The 18,374-nt window shown below is 48.8% G+C and overlaps 3 protein-coding genes across 10 annotated transcripts; 1 reads left to right on the forward strand and 2 right to left on the reverse strand.

Annotated features, from left to right (window-relative positions):
- Positions 1–168: 168 nt before the first annotated feature.
- On the reverse strand, positions 169–6,099 carry DHODH (dihydroorotate dehydrogenase (quinone)). 4 transcript variants are annotated; one of them, XM_039331069.1, is made up of 9 exons: positions 5,813–6,099; positions 5,505–5,714; positions 5,220–5,419; positions 5,037–5,119; positions 2,373–2,488; positions 1,962–2,057; positions 1,562–1,715; positions 1,311–1,470; positions 169–677 (listed from the first exon to the last, which is right to left on the reverse strand). In XM_039331069.1, the coding sequence occupies exons 1-9, from the start codon at positions 5,831–5,833 to the stop codon at positions 623–625; spliced, it is 1,095 nt and encodes a 364-aa protein (XP_039187003.1). In that variant the 5' UTR covers positions 5,834–6,099; the 3' UTR covers positions 169–622. The 4 variants fall into 4 exon arrangements, with proteins under 4 accessions (XP_039187003.1, XP_039187001.1, XP_039187002.1 ...); XM_039331067.1 differs by having other exon boundaries at positions 2,373–2,560; positions 5,813–6,081; XM_039331068.1 differs by having other exon boundaries at positions 1,876–1,989; positions 5,813–6,038.
- Positions 6,100–7,032: 933 nt separating this feature from the next.
- Positions 7,033–14,195, reverse strand: IST1 (IST1 factor associated with ESCRT-III). Of its 3 annotated transcripts, none has more exons than XM_039331073.1 (10): positions 14,068–14,195; positions 13,338–13,442; positions 12,943–13,123; positions 12,745–12,832; positions 12,364–12,447; positions 12,027–12,137; positions 9,233–9,412; positions 8,971–9,063; positions 8,301–8,352; positions 7,033–7,979 (listed from the first exon to the last, which is right to left on the reverse strand). In XM_039331073.1, exons 2-10 carry the CDS (start codon positions 13,423–13,425, stop codon positions 7,780–7,782), a joined length of 1,077 nt encoding a protein of 358 aa, XP_039187007.1. In that variant the 5' UTR covers positions 13,426–13,442; positions 14,068–14,195; the 3' UTR covers positions 7,033–7,779. The 3 variants fall into 3 exon arrangements, with proteins under 3 accessions (XP_039187007.1, XP_039187008.1, XP_039187009.1); XM_039331074.1 differs by lacking the exon at positions 14,068–14,195 and adding an exon at positions 13,685–13,825; XM_039331075.1 differs by lacking the exon at positions 14,068–14,195 and adding an exon at positions 13,531–13,678.
- Positions 13,893–16,950, forward strand: ZNF821 (zinc finger protein 821). Of its 3 annotated transcripts, none has more exons than XM_039331070.1 (6): positions 13,893–14,268; positions 14,613–14,762; positions 14,870–15,012; positions 15,352–15,456; positions 15,669–15,835; positions 16,074–16,950. In XM_039331070.1, exons 1-6 carry the CDS (start codon positions 13,932–13,934, stop codon positions 16,726–16,728), a joined length of 1,557 nt encoding a protein of 518 aa, XP_039187004.1. In that variant the 5' UTR covers positions 13,893–13,931; the 3' UTR covers positions 16,729–16,950. The 3 variants fall into 3 exon arrangements, with proteins under 3 accessions (XP_039187004.1, XP_039187005.1, XP_039187006.1); XM_039331071.1 differs by having other exon boundaries at positions 14,239–14,415; XM_039331072.1 differs by lacking the exons at positions 13,893–14,268; positions 14,613–14,762 and having other exon boundaries at positions 14,878–15,012; positions 15,652–15,835.
- The last annotated feature ends 1,424 nt before the right edge of the window (positions 16,951–18,374 follow it).

An 18,374-nucleotide genomic window follows, 5' to 3' on the forward strand; every position in this document is an offset into this window, starting at 1 on the left:
ATTTAGATAAATATTTTGTTACCAACCCCTTAATAGATTCATTTTTGAAGCAATTTACCTGGTATAAAGCATTCCCTTCAAAGAAGACTCAGCATCTTCTACTGCCTAGAATCCTAGATAGACTTAGAGACATAAGTTTCAAGACAAAATTAAATAACTTCCAGAGGAAACAATCTCAATAATGCTTTATTTTTGAAAAGCCAAAACTACTGTGTGCCTTCTCCAAAACTGCTGAACAACAAAACAGGTTTCCTCTACTCAATGTACAGGGCTCCCAACCTTACAGGGTGAGAGAGACTGAGATTCAACAAAGGGAACACTGATACTATGTTCCTTGCTGACTTTTTCACACATTTCTACCTTCTTGTGCTTGCCTCAGTCTCATGACATCAGGAAAGCTCTTTAGCTTTTACACTTCCCCAGGAGAGGATGTATGCCAACAAACACCCGTTTCTCTCTTGTTACATGTCTTTTTTTTAAAAAAAAGAAAGGTCCAAATCCCCCCTCCAATCATTAATGAAGGACAGAAAGTGGATCTCAGATGATACATGTCCTCTCTTTCTGCTGGGTCCAGGATGTTCACGGGATCCCTTTTGTTACACTAATCCTTGGCCAGGAATCCTCAGAGGCTATGATCCGCTCCCACAGCATCTTGAACACTCTGGAATCCTTGTTCCCTGCTCAAGGCAAACAGAATTATGTGAACTCTTCTTCTATCTCTTGGGGATAAAAAGGAAAACATTAACCCTTGGAAAAATATCTTTTCCTAAACAGTTTTTCTTTGCTTCACAAGTTCCATTTCCTTGATTAGTTAATTAATACTGCCCGCCTGCTTGGGCTGCTCTCTCAAGAACCTAATTCCTTTCAATGTATATTCCTCAATGTGTACTTCTTTACTCTAGTAATGTCTTCCTCTCCAATGACTCTAAGTACAATAATTAATTTTCCAATACCCAATTGGGTATACTGAGTGAAAACTCCAAAGGAAGGGGGAAGGGAAATTTGCATTTTTCATAGTTTCCTATGAGCTGAACTCCGGAATATGAACCTTCTCTGCCTTTAGGGCTCACCTGGCTGATTGGGGTGCTATCCTCCTGAGGTTATAAGTATTTAGGGGCAATTTTTAAATCAATTAATAAAAGATTTATTAAAATCCTGCTTTTTTCTTGTTTGATTAAGTGTTAACATGGTGATTAACAGAAACGGAGTGGACATTCTACCAAGAGAAGCAGGGATAAGGAAGAGAGCCTGCTTTTCCCTCGCAGATATGACACGTTTGATGCCAAAAGAAACTGAAGTTTTCCACTCACCTCAGAAGGGCCTCAAGTTCCTGCTTTATGGCACCAACCACAGGTGGCCCATGGTATGTGAGGGCTGTGTACATCTGGATCAAGGAGGCACCTGCCCGTATCTTCTCCAAGGCATCTTGGCCAGTGCAGACTCCACCCACTCCAATGATTGGTATGCGGCCTAAGAGAAGGAAGGAAGGAAGGAAGGAAGGAAGGGTTTATAGAAAAGGAAACTGGCGCCACTGCCTCATGCTTCTTCTTGATCTTGTTACCTTGGGTGAGAGAATACATGTCGCTGACCATCTGGGTGGAGAGCTGTCGTAAGGGAGCTCCACTCAGTCCCCCTGCTTCATTGCAAGAAGCCCCACGAAGGGTCTCAGGACGGTCCACGGTAGTGTTAGTTACCACCAGTCCATCAACGCCCAGCTGGAAAAGGAGGCCAAAGGCAGAATTAGATGGTTCCCAGTTCCTTCCAATCCTTGGAGTGAAGATGCCCCCTGACCAGCAGCATGCAGATAAAACAGAGCAGAGGCTGACAGAATCAAGAGCTAATAAAGGGAATGACAGTCTGCCCTTATCCTAGTACCTCACTCACAATCCTGGCAATGTCCTGTTTCTCTTGGCTTGTCAGGTCTGGTGCAATCTTCACCAGCACAGCCGGTTTGTGCTTACCTGGGAGAGAATCCCGCTCAGCAAGAACCTGCCAGAAACAAAGGTAATACTGAAGCTCCAGGCCTTGGCCATCTCTTCAACAGGCAGAACAGGACCCTAGCACATGGAGAGGCTCACAATAAGATGAAATGCTCTTGGGAAGGGAAGTAGTAGGAGCTGTACTCAAACAAAGCTGTTTCCAATGCTCAGGAGACCAGATGACATCAAAGATGGCCAGTCTGGGAAATAGGCATTCACTAACAATGAGTGAGCTGTTCCCTAATTGAGGCCCAATATTCTTTTGGACAGTGCTCAATGAATACGAGTAGGCAGCAGTTCAAAGTGCATGCCAATCTGCTGGACACAGAACACCCCAACAGGGAGATTTCTAAGGAAGCAAGAAGAACCTTCAGGCCCAAAGCAGGACCCTACCTTTGTAAGTAGGAGGTGCAAGTCTGCTCTGCTCTGCAGAGCCCGCAATCCTGGCGTATTTGGGCTGGAAACATTCACCACCACGTAATCAGCCAGTGGACCCAAAACGCGAACGCCTGCAACGTAGTCAGCAGCTGCATCCACAGAACACTTGTTCTTGCCCAGATTTATTCCAAGGGGCATCCCCGCTTAAAACCAAAGAAAATAAAATGCAGCAGTAGCCCTGAAGGCAGAGGCAGCCCCTCTCCCCCCTAGGCAGAGCAGCATCAAGGGAGCACAACAAGCTTCACAGGTTTTTCAAGCTGATGGGGGACAAGAGCCAAGGAGCACTCAGCAACCTCCCCTTTGGAACAGTGATCCTTCATCTGCACCCTAAGCTCTTTAAGGCTATTCTAACAGGCAGGCAGGCTTTGGCTCCCAGACAGCATAATGACAGCTTTGCAGCAGCAATGAACTTTTAATCTCAAAGCAGCAGGCCCCTCCTGTATCCAGGAGTTTATCACCTTTGGTCTTGGATGGAGTTGCACCACCCTAAACAGACCCCATGCATAACTTGGGGTCCTTCTGGATTTACAGCTCCTGCTGGAAGAGCGGGTGGCAGTTGTGGCCAGGAGGGCTTTTGCTTAACTTTATGTTGTGCGTCAGTTACACCCTTTCCTGAATAGGGAGGCTTTCTGGTCACTCATGCCCTGGTCATCTCGCAACTGGGCTATTGCAATTTGCTCTACATGGGGTTCCCTTTGAAAACTATCTGGAAGTTTCAACTGAAGCAGAATGTGGCGATGCTGTCAGCTGCAAACATTGGCAAGATTCTTTAGCCCAAATAGGATCCGAGTTGGAAAGGTAGATTAGTATTTATTTATGTATAAACAAGAAGATAGGCCTACGGACACAAGGTGAGAGACCCCTTGGAAAGATAAGAAATCACCTTATACAGGTAGTCCTCGACTTGCAACAGTTACAATGGCACTGAAAAAGTGATTTATGACCATTTCAGTATCCCCATGGTCAGGTGATCAAAATTCAGATATTTGGCAACTGACTCATATTTATGGCGGTCCCAGTGTCATGCAATCAACTTTTGTGTCCTTCTTATAAGCAAAGTCCATAGGGAAGCCAGATTCATTTGTGTTACTATCTTAATAACTGCATTGATTCACTTAACAACTGTGGCAAGAAATGTCATAAAATTAGACAAAATTAACTTAACAAATGTTTTGCTTAGCAAAAGAAATTTGGGCTCAATTGTGGTCATAAGTCGAGGACTAACTATATACATTTCAAACATATTGTGTTTCATTGGTTAGTGTCATTTAACTCGTCTATAATCTTGCGAGCATGCTCAGTAGCTTTATATGTACCATATAACATTTCATAGCATCCCATAGTACTCAGTATGATCTTTTTAATGCTCAATTTCATATTCGGGAGATGTGTTTCTCACATTATAATCAGTTCACAAGTTACTAGACTTCAAATCTTTGCACACATCTTGCCTTTAGCAAGTCTGAACTGGTTCTTATCAGAAATCACATTTTTTGCTTGTTACCTCAAACAACAAACACTAATTAAAGGCACTCCTAGATAATGAAAACATTACTCAAAGCCCTTCCCCCCTTCTGCTCCCATCAGCACAAATTCTGGATATCCAAAAACAGGGCATGTAATAATTTTGTTCCACGAGTTGCATTGGATTTGTTTTCTTCCAGGTCCAATTCAAGATGTTGGTTGTGACTTATAAAGTCCTACATGGCATGGGCCCAAGCTACTTTGTCCCATTACATCAGCCCGTCCCATCTGGTCAGCAACAAAGGTATGTTATAGACCTGTCAATTAAAGAAATCCGACTGGTGGGATCTAAGAAGAGACCCTTCTCTGCTGTTGCCCCTGCCCTGGCCTGTGGAATATCCTCCCTCTGGAGACGAGATAGACTTCCGCTCTCCTGGCCTTCCACGAAGGAAAAACATAGCTCTGTGGCCTTGCATGGAGACCTCAGAGGAGCACATACCTGTGGAGCTGGATGGTACCAAGAGCCCTCCCTTCATCTTTTAAACTAATTTCTAGAAGATTTTAACTGTCCTTGCCTCCTTTTAGTTCCAAATTTCTAACAAACTTAGGAATAAGTAGAAATTTCCTGACAGTTAGAACAATTAATCAGTAGAATGGCTTGCCTCCAGAAGTTGTGTGTTTCCCATCACTGGAGGTTTTTAGGAAGAGATTGGACAGCCCTTTGTTTGAAATGGTCTGGGCAGCAGTCTTCAGCGTTTCCAGCTCTGCAGATCTGCGGCAGCAACGTGGGGAGGGGATGGTTTGGCACATGTGCCACTTGCACAAATGCAACTTCGTGCACTCACGGACTGCTTGCGTAGGCCAGTTCTCAATGGGCTGCAGCCTGACATTGGGCTGCAGCCCAGGGGTTGGGGAACCCTGGTATAGGGTCTCGCCACTTTAGAGTTGAGGTCCCTTCAACTCTGCTATTTCGTTATTTTCTAAACTTTTAATTTCTATATTCTGCTTCTATATTTTAACGTTTTGCTGTATATCACCCAGTCCCTTTCTGAGGGAGATGAGTAGTTAAGAAATGTAAATAAATAAACAGTCAGGACAGAGGAAACCTAGCTATCCCTAGACTGCCCAAAAGGCCCGGCGGTGCTGCCGCCTCACCTTCGCTGAGTTGGCGCTGAGCGGCTTGCCGGGCTCGGAGTCTGCGCTCCACCACCGTGTGGCCCTGGCTGTTGAACCCGTACCTGCGTGGGCAGAAGAGCTTCAGGGAGGGCGGGGGGCCCTTCCCTCCGCCGGAGTAGCGGAGGTGCTCCAGCCCCCCCCCTTCTCCCCCGGAGCGCCCACCTGTTGATGACGGCCTGGTCCTCGGGCAGCCGGAAGACCCGCGGCTTGGCGTTGCCTTCCTGGGGCTCCGGCGTGACGCTCCCCACCTCCACAAAGCCGAAGCCCATCTTGAAGAGCCCGTCCACGGCCTCCCCGTGCTTGTCAAATCCAGCGGCCAGTCCCAGCGGGTTCCGAAATCGCCGCCCAAAAGCCCGGACCTCCTAAGGGGAATCCCGGGGGAGAGAAGCTCAGGCCCGGCCCGGCCGCCCACTCCCCCTCCCTCTCCCTCTCCCCCTCCCTCCGTACCAAGACCTCCGAGTCGGCCGGACCGGGCCGGGGCGCGAGGCCCCAGGCGAGCAGGCACACCGCCAGCCGGTGGGCGGTCTCGGGCCCCACCACGCGCTGCAGGCCCGGCATCAGCCACTGGCGGTAGAAGCGCTCGTCGCCCCTCGCGGCCAGGTGCGCGGCGAAGATCAGGCCGCCGCCCCCAAGCACCAGAGCGGCCTCCTTCAGGCGCTGCGGGGAGAGAAGCGGAACGTCAGGCCCGGCCCACCTCCTCCCCCCACCCGCTCGTGCCTCCTCGGCAGCCCCGGGGTCGACGGGGGCTTGCTCACCCGCAGCGCCGCAGCGGCCATGGCGGGGACTCGAGGGAGGGGACGGGAGGCTCCAACGCATGCGCGAAGGGTCCGGGGACGCCCCGGCCGTTCCGCTGTGAAGCCGCAGAGCTGCGCGGAGCTTTGGGGTTCCCAGCCGAGAGCGCGGCTGGCTTCTCTTCCCGCATTCCGGGCAAAGGTTCAGGCTCCTTCCCGGGGAAAGTAGCCCCCGAGCACGTTTCCCTTCAGAGCAAGTCACGAAGAGCTCCGAGGACGCGGCCGACGTCCACCACCGCGATGCTCCCCAGCACAGCCCGCCCTCAGCCTCACCGGAGACCCACTCCCTCCCTGCGCCTGGGCTACGGGCTACCTCCCGCTTCCAATCCAGCATTTTCGCATGTTTTCGTTTTAGCACTTTTTGCTATACGTACTCTTCCTTTAGTTTTCGGTAGGAGATTCATTTCTCAATTAGCAGAGTTATCCTCAGCCAACGCTACTATTTCGATTACCTGTTCAAAACTTGCCTACAAGTTCAATACCACTGCTGTCCAATTCTATCACCACCTTTCCTTTTTCTGAATACTATGAAAAATCTGGTAAAGATCTGCTTGGCTCTTGCCATGCAGCCATTCTGAGACACTCAGGAATTCAAATTATGGAAGTCTAGATTTGTAAATAGAAATACCTCCATAAGCTCTCTACCATCTTTGAGTTAAAACATCACATGCATCTAGGGATCTGAGAAAGCATCGTTAATGTAAATAGCATAACCAGAAAAACTAAAAAAGGGAGTCCCAAGTACCCTGACATATTCTATTTCTCCCATTTTTAAAAACAAAGTTAATTTCTGTACACATAAAGTTCGAAAATCCAACAATCCCCTGCAGACTCTTCTCACCTGGTGCAGGAAATGAGTTTGAGTTATACCAATCTGGGGAATACTTTTCCCCACCCAAACATCAGGGGGCATCATTAGCTCCATTGATTATAAAATAACATCTGGAACAAGCAACCCCTAAAGGGAATCTTAGCCATTTCAGCATCCAGTTCAATTCTCTGTAATTTCTTGCAGTCATATTCTTTCCTTAACTTACATACAAGTTATGACAATACATCTGGGCAACAATGAGGATCAACCATTTTTCTACTTGTTCCAGAGGCTGAAAGGGACCACTGGAAAACAGCATGATCTCCTCCTCTGACAGTTCTGTATCAGATTATATCCGCCAAGACAGACTCAGTGAAGATCACATTTGTTTATTCAGAACAAAGAAGGAATCAACCATCAAATTTGTCCCAGAAAAGCCATGTGAACATATTACATACAGAAGCATTAGATGAGAAAACAGGTTTCCTCTGGGCATCATAGCAGCAGATGTGATTATGTGGTGCTGCCATCTATGGCTTTGTCCCATAGGCCAAACATGGACTAGTCGGGGGCTGCAGACCTAAATGTCAAATGATGGTCCCATACCCAGCTTGCCATACCCTGCTGAGGGAGTCTTTTCTAATCTCTGAGCTAGGTCTAAAATTGGTTTGCTTCAAGGCATGTACCTGACTCTTCTGCCCCACCTCATGCACATCAGCAGGACCCTCAGGGTAGACTTGGCTTTGGCCTCCTTTCCCAGAGAAAAGCCATAACTGCATCAAGCAAGCACAGGCCTTAAAGCAGCCCTTCCCACAGAATATGCCCAGAAGGCAAGGGTGTGCCCCTGTTCCATCAGGCTGTCTAGACCCATCTTATTGCAGTGGCTGTGCTGTCTTCTGTCCAAAGGAAATGCTACTGACATCACCTCCACACCCCACTCCAGAGAAGAGATTATCTAGGGCTACTGAGGCATAGGGGAGAGGTTTCTTGCTCCCCACTGAAAGGGGTCCCAAAGGGCCCTCCAAAACAGCACAATTTGGTGTAAGTAGAGCAAGAAGAAAGGCCAAGAAGAAGACAAGTGAAGAAAGAGCACCCATTGCAGCAACAGAGTATGTAGCTCTTAGGTTTTCTTCTTCAGCTCCTCAAACCTCCGGGACAGATCATCAAAGTCAATCTCATCTGAGGCAGATGTGCTGGTGCCAGCAGAAGCAGCAGGCAGTGTATCTGGCACAGATGGCAACTCTGGCAACACAAAGCGATCACCTGAACGGGGCATGGGGACTGGTGGCTGCCCCTTGGCTTCTGGTGTTACGCGGGGACCTGCAGCAGAGGGCAGATGAAGAGACATTGCAAGCCTTGGGCAGGGAATAGCAGGAACAATGCCCAAACAATAGAAGACTAATTCTTACATGCCAGCAGCCTGCCTACTGTAGCACGCTGTATTTTCTCTTGTGTCCTTTAACAAGAGTGCTGGTGCTTTTAAGGCCTCCCAGGGCTGTGTTGCAGGGTGTGAGCTTCCACAGCTCTGGAGGAATCAAACTGCTGCCACTTCACCCCAAGCCAAGTGCAGCAGCTCAGTGTGTCTTACCAGAATGACAAGCAAGGCCTCGGCCGGTGTTCCCTGACCTTCTCTAGACTTACCAGTCACAACATGTAAGGACGGCACTTCCTTGTCAGTATTCCCATCATCTACCTGAAACAGGCACAAGTGTATTTGGCAGAAGGTCCTGGCATGCAGCACACTAAACACCTTTGTTTATTTGTATAGGCTGGGAGGATTCAGAAGCATATTTTTCTCCACCTCAAGAATCAAATCCCAAAGCTCTGCTGCTAGGTGGGACAGAAAAGCAATGGGGAGAGAGGGTGCAGGGAACCCAGTCTCTTTTTCTCTAGGAAAATATTTCATCACTGTTGGAAGGGACCAAAGCATGAAGGCAGGTAAACATAGCAAATTAAAGGGAAAGTTCTGAAAAGCAACTTTGGCACCCACAGAAAAGGCATCTCACAACTAATGCTTGACCAAAGCCTTAACCCCAATTCTCAGCAGCACACTAAGAATATACACAACTGTCTGGTGTGAGCTATTCCACGTAGGCACTGGGAAGACGGCTATGCAAAGGAAAGGGGGGGGGGGAGAAGCAATATTCTGTCTTCCTGTCTCAGATTCTAAATTTAGTTTCTGCCAAACTGCAGCCAGACCTAAACAGTTTGGTAGAATTTGTGGAACATGACTTTTTTTGGGTCAGCTGTGAAATGTGTTTTTCATTTCATGCAGTTTTAGAGGACTACATTTTTCTTGGATGACACTTACAGATTCATATGTTGGAGGAATTGCTGGAATCGGAGGAGGGTGAAGGCCAGTGAATGGTTGGTAGGTACCCACAGGTAGCCCATTGAAGCTCTCCTGCAGAAATTAGAATACTCGTTAGCCAAAGCAGATGCAGCTCATTGAGAGATTAAGTAGGCAGCATGTTCAAGAAAGAAAAGCTGCTGCAAACGCACATGCCGGCAATAAGACAAAAACAAAACTACCCGCCTCCAGAGCCCTGCATGAATCGAGATTTAGTAATTACCATCCCCTTCGGATGTGGGTAGGAGAAAGAAGGAACTGGAGATGGCATCGGCAGGGGCATGACTCCTTCAGGACCAGGTAGAGGGGCCATGAAGCCACCACTGTTACCGCCACCTTTCTTGATATCATCCACAAATCCTACATCAATCAGATCTGCTTCTACACCTGTAGGAGCCTCAGCCTGAGAAACGAGAAGACTCAATCTCACAACCAGGAAAGATACTGCTAGTGTACAATCATTTTTTTCAGATTGGTAGCTATACATATTGATTAAATGAAAAGAAATACAACTCTGTAACAATGTTTGCTTCTTTTGAGTTTTTCTGAACATTTGTATATCTTTGCGGCTGAATGTTAAGAGTTTCATGTGCCCTAGTAAAACATAAAATGACATTTTAAATGAAGTAACACTATTTTACTTGTTTCATTCGTTATCTAGATCATGCAACATGATATACTACTGCAAAATAGTAGTTGTCCACATGACTCAATAATTGGTTGCCTCACTCTTAGCTGCAGTTAGTGCACCAATACTTCCTTAATCAGTGACCAGTTTCTCACATCACTGTGTAGGAATTCTGGTTTATTTATTCCTTTATGGTGAATTGCTTCAGGTCAGTAATAGCTGAGGTTTTTTAATATGAACTGCTGATTTTAAACCTGCCACGATATTTCTATGGGGTTTGGATCTGGCTTTGACTTGGCCACACCAAAATATTATATACATTCCTTTTCATCTGTCATCTTATTGATAGGCCCCAGTTGGAAGAATAAAGTTTCCAATTGCATCCTTTTGATGGAGTAGGGGTTCCCTACAAGGCTGTGTTTTGAATCCTTACTGTTCACCTTGACCCATGACTGCTGTGCTAAGCTTGCTACGAATCATATTGTGAATGACATGGCAATGGTGGGTCTTATCTGAGCTGATAACCAAGATTCTTAAAGGGAGGAGGAGAAGGCTTTGGTGGACTGGTGCAATAAAAATAATCTGGTTTGTTAATGTTAATTAACATTTGTTAGTAAAGCAAAGGAGATCATTATTGATTTTAGAAGGAGCTGGCATAGTCATGCTCCATTAAGGCTGCAGCTGTGGAGGTGGTCAATAGGTGGGGTGCAGATAACTAACAATCTGACTTGGTTTCTTCATACATTGTCTTTAGTGAAGTGTGCAAACCAGCATTTGCATTTCTTGCATCGGATAAGCACATCTTTCTCCTTCTGCCCTGGCCATTTTTTAAAGAGGCACAATTGAGAGCATTTTAACAAACTGCATCAGTGTTTGGTTTGGTGGTAGCAGTGCCTCAGATAGAAAGTCCATTCAGAGAGTGGTAAAGACAGCTGAGAAGATTTTAGGAAACTCACTTCCCATTATTCAGGCTACTTATAAGCACTATATGCTTAAAGCTTGAAGCATTGTTAGAGACCCCACATACCCACTTCATGGTCTGTTTCTGTTGCTCCCCTCTGGGAGAAGGTTTTGAAGTATTTATAGCAGAACTACTAGCTTTTATAACAGCTTTGTTCCTTATGCCATCTGTCTTGTAAATTCACAGGATTCTTCCCCCCCCCCATGAATATGTATACGTTTGAATTATTTCTCTGTGTCATATATGCGCGTGTATGTGGGCATATACATAATGGTTTTTTTTAAGAGCGGAATACAATGAAATTTCATTTTATTGAATGCTGATTTGTGTATATTTAAAGTGAATAAAGTTTTTACTCTATTCTATCTTGTAGACTTGTTTCTGTGGATCACTTTTGCCACGGGACTTAGAAAAATGGCCTGAAATTCTTGAATGTTTTATAGAATTCTGATATGAATCAGAATTCATGCTTTCCTGATGTAAATCAGAGGTTCCCAACCTTTTGGGCACCAGGGACCAGTTCCAAGGAGAGAGGTTATTCCCTGGGCCAGAGGGTGTGTGGTTTTGTGTGCTGCTTGCATCCCACGGATGGGGTTTGCTTGTTTGTGCGAACTGGTTACTGGCATGCCGCAGCATGGTACTGGTCCACAGACCAGAGTTGGGGACCTCTGATGTAAATGATCTCAGTAGCAAACCATCACCAAATGATGACACCTAATAAGTGATTAAGATAATGTTAAGGCATAAGATTTAATTGGAGAGTTTGGATTCCACCAGATATTCTGCTTTATCTATATACAGAGAGTTTCTCCAGATTCTGGAGGTTATTGACACGCATGCAGATCCCTAAAACTGGGTGTGGCTTTTATGTTGCATACTTGGGAGGAATTTTTAAAACATAACCATTCTTACAAAAATTGTCTTCTCCAGTTCAAGGCTAGATTAGGAAACCACAAACTGCTGGAGCCCTCATACAGTACTTCAGATATTGTTTGGAACCTTTTCCCAGATTGATGTCATTTTAAGCAATTTCTTTTCAGCAGGATATGAATGTATATAGTAAAAAATTCATTGGGATTGGGCAAGCAGAGGTTTTGAGATTTCTTTAGGACAAGATTACTCCAAAGCAGTCCTGATTTTACTCACACAACTGGCTATAGCCTTCCCCTTTAGCTTGGTTGAGTGAAGGGGAGGCACAATTATTTTTCTGTTCTGACATGTTTATGAAAATAAAAGAAGCTTAAATCAAATATTGGCACTATTTGTTCTCTGAGACTCCATTTGTAGATTACTAATACTCAAATGAAGCTCCAAAATTAATATTAATGCAGGCAAAGTGAAAGTTTCACTCTTTTTCACACAACTGTGGCAGCGGACAGACCTTCCACATCACACTAGAGTGAGGAAGCCCCCTGCACTTCTACTTACCATGACCACCGAATCTGGTTCATAAGGCACATTATAGTTCTTGGCAATCTCAATCAAGTATCTCTCCACCAGGATTTTAGGAGGTGCTTCTACATTCAGTTTGTGTATTAACTAGAAGGCAGGGAGGAGGAAAAACAGTTTGTTACCTCCACAGCTAAGCAGGGCTGACAGTTTTTATCAGGAATCACCCAAAAAAGAAAAATACAAAATTGTAAGAAGATACTTGCTATTGCTTTTTTGTATGCATCATCAAAATTCCTACTCTGTAAAACTTGTTTTTGAGATACACTTTATACAGCCATCTGACCATCAATTGCATGGCTCTCCCCATTCTCACCCTGTCATTGACTGTTCCAATCTGGTTGCTTCGGCATAACTTGCCATATTCCTTGCTGTATTTGGCACATAGCTGATCAGCAACCTAGCACAGAAACAGCACAATTAAAAATTCATTGGCTATCTGTAAAGTGAAGCACAGAAACACTACTGCTCTTGGCTCTTTCCAGATCAGAAGGCCTAAGCTTAGAGGCAGAGGAACCAATTTTAAATATCAAGCAAATCAAGAAAATTCTCAAGAGGTTTGTAAAGAGTTATACTATCTTCACTTCAAAGGAAAGTGAAGAGAAAGCAGACTGTTCTGCCAAACTGTCTTGAACCTTTCAGAAAATTAGCCAATAACCCAGAGTCCGCTTTCTCTCACATAGCTAGTACTACTCACAATTTTCAGTTCAGCTACTTCTGACTGTAGTCGAGGAGCCGCCCAGATGAGGGTAGACACAGCTTCTGCCAGGCCAGGGTCCAGCTCCCTGCAGAAATAATATCAAGTTATGCACACAAAGCAGGTCTTTGTGTGAAAAGGACGCCAGAACACTGCCTTTCCTCTCCCAGAATTTTCTTTCTGCTACCTGAGTCTTACTTCATTGAATGAATGAGGCCAAAACGAGCTAAAAGCAGGTCACAATACAACTCCAAGATCTCCATGGCCTCCACTAAATAATCTTCCCGAATAATGTGCTCCACACGGATGCGAGCACGTTCATCCTTGCCAGCAGAAAGATAATCAGCAATTTCCTTCCTGGCTTTCTGGGCCAACTCAGCTGTAAAATAGGGAAGGAAGAGGAAAGTCATCGCTCAGTCTGCACTGGGATTCCTCCGGGGCGAAAGGGCCAGGCGGGAAGTACCACAGTCCCCCTCAGCACGCTTCGCCTTCGGGGCCAAGGAGCCCTTTTCCCGCCGCGCCACCCCAAGGACGTGGCAGCCGGACACCGAAGGGGCGGCGGGGGAAGCTCCTTCAGGTTCGCCTCCGCTTACTTTTCTTTTTCTCCAACAACTTCAGACGATTGATGACGAGACGGAGATTGACGCGCAAGCGCTCAGCCTTGAACCCGGAGCCCAGCATCCCGATCAGTCCCGCAACTGGAGGGCAAAGCGGAAAACGTTGGTCTGCCGCGCCCGAGATCTGCGCCGCCAGCCCGCCCGCCGCCCCGCCGTTTCCGGGAAGGACCCGAAGAGGCGATGCCGGCCGATTCCGGCCTGCTTGGGCCGAGACGCCGCCTGCAGCGAACTCCTCCGGGCCCTGGGCCGGCTCTCCTCCCCGCCGGGGACTCTCCAGAGGCCCAGAAGGGGCTTCGCGGGCGGCAGAGAGGGAAACGCCTCACCACTGAGTGGGCCGTAGCACGGAAGTACGCAAGCGGACGCCGGAAGCAACCGAAGAAACGGCGCCGGGCGCCGGCCTTGGCCGCAAAGCGCCTCCTGCAGGGGAACGGAAGCAGGAACGGGCGCTCTGCGTCACCGCCCTCAATGCCCCGGCAGCTCCCTCGGCTCCCGGTGCTGAGTTCCGGCGGCGGGGACGCCTTCACACCTGCCCCGCCTGGGGCGCTGTGTTGGGCCGGCGCCCTCCAGTAGATGCTGCGGCGGGGGCAGCTGCCGGGGGCGCTCGAGCGCCGCCGGGGAGACGCCGCGACTCCCTCCGGCTCTGCGCGGGGCACCGGCCTCCCCGCGCCCTACCCGAGCACCTGGCGACGGCTGCCCTACCACCAACCCGGAGCCGCGTCCCGCCGTCGGAGGCAGGCTCGGCGCGCGCCCGACGGACGGCCAGTCCCCGTGCACGAGCCGGGCACTCCCGCCGCCGCGCCGCCATCTTCTGCTGGCGCCCCGCCGGGCGGCTCTTTGTCCGCCGCCGCTGCTGCTGCTGCCACGCCGCGAGCCGAGCCCGGCGACGGAGGGCGGCGGTGGCCGCCAGGTGAGGGCCGAGCCGCGGCGGGCTCCCGAGCGGGGCGGGCGGCAGCCCCTCGCGGCGCGGCGTGACTCTTCTCTCCGCAGGGGCGCACCCGCGGGGGGGGGCAAGCCATGTCCCGCCGGAAACAGGCCACCCCCAATAAAGTGCGCTGTGAGTAACGGGCGGGACTGCGGGGAAGGGGCCCGGCCCAGCGCCCGCCTTCCACACCGGATCAGCGCCCGTGGCCGTGGCGGCGCTGGCGGGCGGGGACGGCCGGGCAGCCCCTCTGCGTCCGCTTCCCAGGGGCCGCGGCGCCTCCGGGCTGGTAGGGCGGCCCGGGTGATCCGCCCTGCCGCTTTTGTCCGCAGGGGAGCAGGTCCTGGCCGGCCTGGAAGAGCACAAGCGGCGGGCGGCCATGAGGAAGAGCCTCCCAGGCTTGCAGGGCGTCCAGCCCGCCGTCATGGGGCAGGAGCCGCCGCCGCCGCCGCCCCCCCCGCCGGGGAGAGCCTCCAGCAGCAGTGAGTTGCCTCCGCTGGCGGGCGGGGCGCGCCGGGTTGGCGCGGGGGGGGGGAGAGCTGTGCTCTGCCGGCCCGCCCGCCCTCCCGAGCCACGGCTTGCGTTGCAGGTGAGAGCGAGGAAGAAACCACCCAAGATGAGGCCTCTTCTCCGGCTTCTGAGGAGGATGGAACAGGGGGGGCTGCGGTGAAAAAGGAGCAGGGATCAGCGGAGCAGCCTGGGCAGCGCAATCCCGGGATGCAAGCCCAAGAGGCAAGTGCTCCTCCCCACCCGTAGCCAGGTTGTGTGGGAAGTGAAGCCAAGGGGCTTCCCCAAATACTGGCCAACCCAGACTTTTGATGGGGTAGCTTTAATATTCCTCTTGTTCATACCAGCCTAGCAAAGGGTTCATACCAGCCTTGGGTTTTCGACCTTTGGTTAGACTACGACCTTTGATTAGGCTACGAAAATAAGAAGTCTAACTTGCTAGAGCCAGGTGGAAAAACCCTTCAAATGAGGTTGGGAAAAAGGACACTCTGGCTTTCAAAGCTCGCTCAAGAATGTGCACAGGACAGACTACAGATTAAGCATCCTTTTTTCCTTCTCTTATAGATGGGATTCAGCACTAACACAGATGCCTTGATGGGACTCTCCCGCTGTCCTCTTTGTCAACTAGAATGTGGCTGCAGGGAACAGCTCGTGACTCACGTGTACCAGGTATCTATCTTGAGGCCATTCTGCCAGTTGACTGCCCTGCCCTGATGTAGTATTTGTGGGATGCCATTTCACCAGCCATCCTAGGGAATGCCTTGTGGGTATCTCTCCTTCAGTCCCAAGGAAGAGGGATTTCTTCCATGGCTTGGCTTCAGCCTACCCTTGTAGGGACAGAGCAATTGACCCTTTACCTCACAGCCCGGCCTCGTTTGCAGCACACAGCGGCTGCAGTCAGTGCCAAGAGCTACCTGTGTCCTGTCTGCAGCCGAGCACTCAGCTCCCCGGGGTCACTGGGTAGGCATCTCCTCATCCACTCTGAGGACCAGCTGTCCAACTGTGCAGTATGCGGGGCACGTTTCACCAGCCACGCCACTTTCAACAGGTGAGAAACTGCGGCAGAAGGAAGTCGGAAGTCTTATTTTGGTGGTTCTTGGCCAGTGTGACCCAAGTTGCTATAGGATATTCTAATGGAACCTTGGGGGAAGGTGGAGAAGCTTCGCCCAAGAGATCTTTTGGCTAATTACTTCCCTCAGGGATTCATGGTTAATCTCCAGAGGACACACAGGCCATGAGGCTGACTCAAGAGAGTTCTTGCCTTGCTGATTCTTTCTCTATTGTAGTGAGAAGGTGCCGGAGGTGCTGTCTGGAGATTCCTTGCCTGCTCCTCCCCCAGAGGACTCTTCTAGCACCGAAGAGAAAGCTGCTGCTCTCGGCCCTGCTGTGTATCCTGCTGGCCTCCTCCTTGTGTGCAACAGCTGTGTGGCTTACCGCAAACTTCTGGAAGCTCAAGCCCCAGGGGTGCGCAAGTGGGCCTTACGTCGGCAGAATGAACCCCTAGAAGCAAGGCTGCAGCGCCTAGAACGAGAACGTACAGCAAAGAAAAGCCGTCGAGACAATGAAACACCAGAGGAGCGAGAAGTGAGGCGTATGCGGGACAGGGAGGCTAAGCGCCTGCAACGGATGCAGGAAACAGATGAGCAACGTGCACGACGCTTGCAGAGGGATCGCGAAGCCATGCGTCTCAAACGTGCCAATGAAACCCCTGAGAAGCGGCAGGCTCGCCTCATCCGAGAGCGCGAAGCAAAGCGACTAAAGCGGCGGCTAGAAAAAATGGACATGATGCTGCGTGCTCAGTTTGGCCAGGACCCCTCGGCAATGGCAGCACTGGCTGCCGAGATGAACTTCTTCCCGCTCCCTGGAGGAGGCATGGAATTGGACAGCCAGTTGCTCAGCAAAATGTCCTTTGAGGAGCCAAGCCCCAGCACACTGCATTGAATTCTTCCCCTATGAACTCTTTGGACTAGATCTTTTTGCTATGCCAGCGGACCTGGAATGTGGCCAGCAAATTGCTTCTGCTCTCTGGGTGCTACAGGTCACAGTGGAAATGGTGGGTTGCAGGGAGGAGACAACAATAACAATAATAATAAAAATAAAAAGTTAGAGGTCATCTAGTCCAACCCCCTGCTCAGGCAGGAAACCTATACCATTTCGAACAAATGGCTGTCCTGTCTCTTCTTAAAAACTTAACAGTGTTGGAGCATTCACCGCTTCTGGAGGCAAGTTGTTCCACTGGTTAATTGTTCTAACTGTCAGGAAGTTTCTCCTTAGTTCTAGGTTGCTTCTCTCCTTGATTAGTTTCCATCTGTTGCTTCTTGTCCTGCCTTCAGGCACTTTGACTTGACTCTTCTTTGTGGCAGCCCCTGAGATATTGGAACACTGCTATCATGTCCCCTGTCCTTCTCTTCATTAAACTAGACATACCCAATTCCAGCAACCGTTCCTTATATGTTTTAGCCTCTAGTCCTCTAATAATCTTTGTTGCTCTTCTCTGTACTCTTTCTAGAGTCTCAACATCTTTTTTACATCATGGTGACCAAAACTGGATGCAGTATTCCAAGTGTGGCCACCAAGGCATTGTAAAGTGGTATTAATACTTCACGTGATCTTGATTCTATCCCTCTGTTAATGCAGCTTGTGTTGGCTTTTTTGGCAGCTGCAGCATATTGCTCGCTCATATCTAAGTGATTGTCGCTCATATCTAAGTGATCCCTCTCACAGTTGCTATTATTGAGCAAGGTACCACCGTCCTATACTATACCTGTACATTTGGTTTTTCTTGGCTAAATGTAGAACCTTACTTTTTCCACCTTTGAATTTCATTTTGTTAAATAGCGCCCAGTGTTCATGTCTGTCCAGATCCTCTTGTATTTTAAGCCTATCATTTGGAATGTTGGCTATTCCTGCCAGCTTGTGTGGTCTGTAGATTTGATGATTTCCCCATCTGTCCCCTCGTCCAAGCCCTGGGGCACCCCACTACTCACTTCCATGTAGATGCAGTTCCATTGAGGACCACATGCTGAGTACGGCCGGTCAGCCAGCTAGGAATCCATCTGGTGGTGATACTGTCTAACCCACATTTTTCTACCTTATCAATTAGTGGGTTGTGATCTACTTTATCAGATGCCTTACTGAAGTAAATTATATCCACAGCATTCCTCTGGTCCACCAATTTTGTCATTTGGTCAAAGAATACAATAAGATTTGTCTGGCATGATCTGTTTTTGACAAACCCATGTTGGTTTTTAGTAATGACTTTGTTTGCCTCTAGGTATTCGCTGATTTGTTGTTTGATTATCTTTTCCAGAATCTTCCCAGGTATTGAGGTCAGGCTGATAAGTCTGTAGTTTCCTGCATCTATTTTTTTCCCTTTTTTGAGGATGGGAACTCTTCAGCTCTTTTCCAGTCCTCTGGTAGTTCCCCAGTGCTCCAGGATCTTTTTTTTTAATTGAAAATTTTTACAGTTTTACAATAAAACAATCCCCCTCTCCCACCCATCACCCTCCCCCCTCCTTCCCAGAGCTGAATACAGGGTTAATAAAAACTAAAAAAAACCCTTACAACTTAAATAAACATCAAACAAT

Source organism: Crotalus tigris, unplaced genomic scaffold (assembly GCF_016545835.1).
Source record: "Crotalus tigris isolate CLP2741 ecotype Arizona unplaced genomic scaffold, ASM1654583v1 scf7180000024433.2000942, whole genome shotgun sequence".
Classification (NCBI taxonomy): domain Eukaryota; kingdom Metazoa; phylum Chordata; class Lepidosauria; order Squamata; family Viperidae; genus Crotalus; species Crotalus tigris.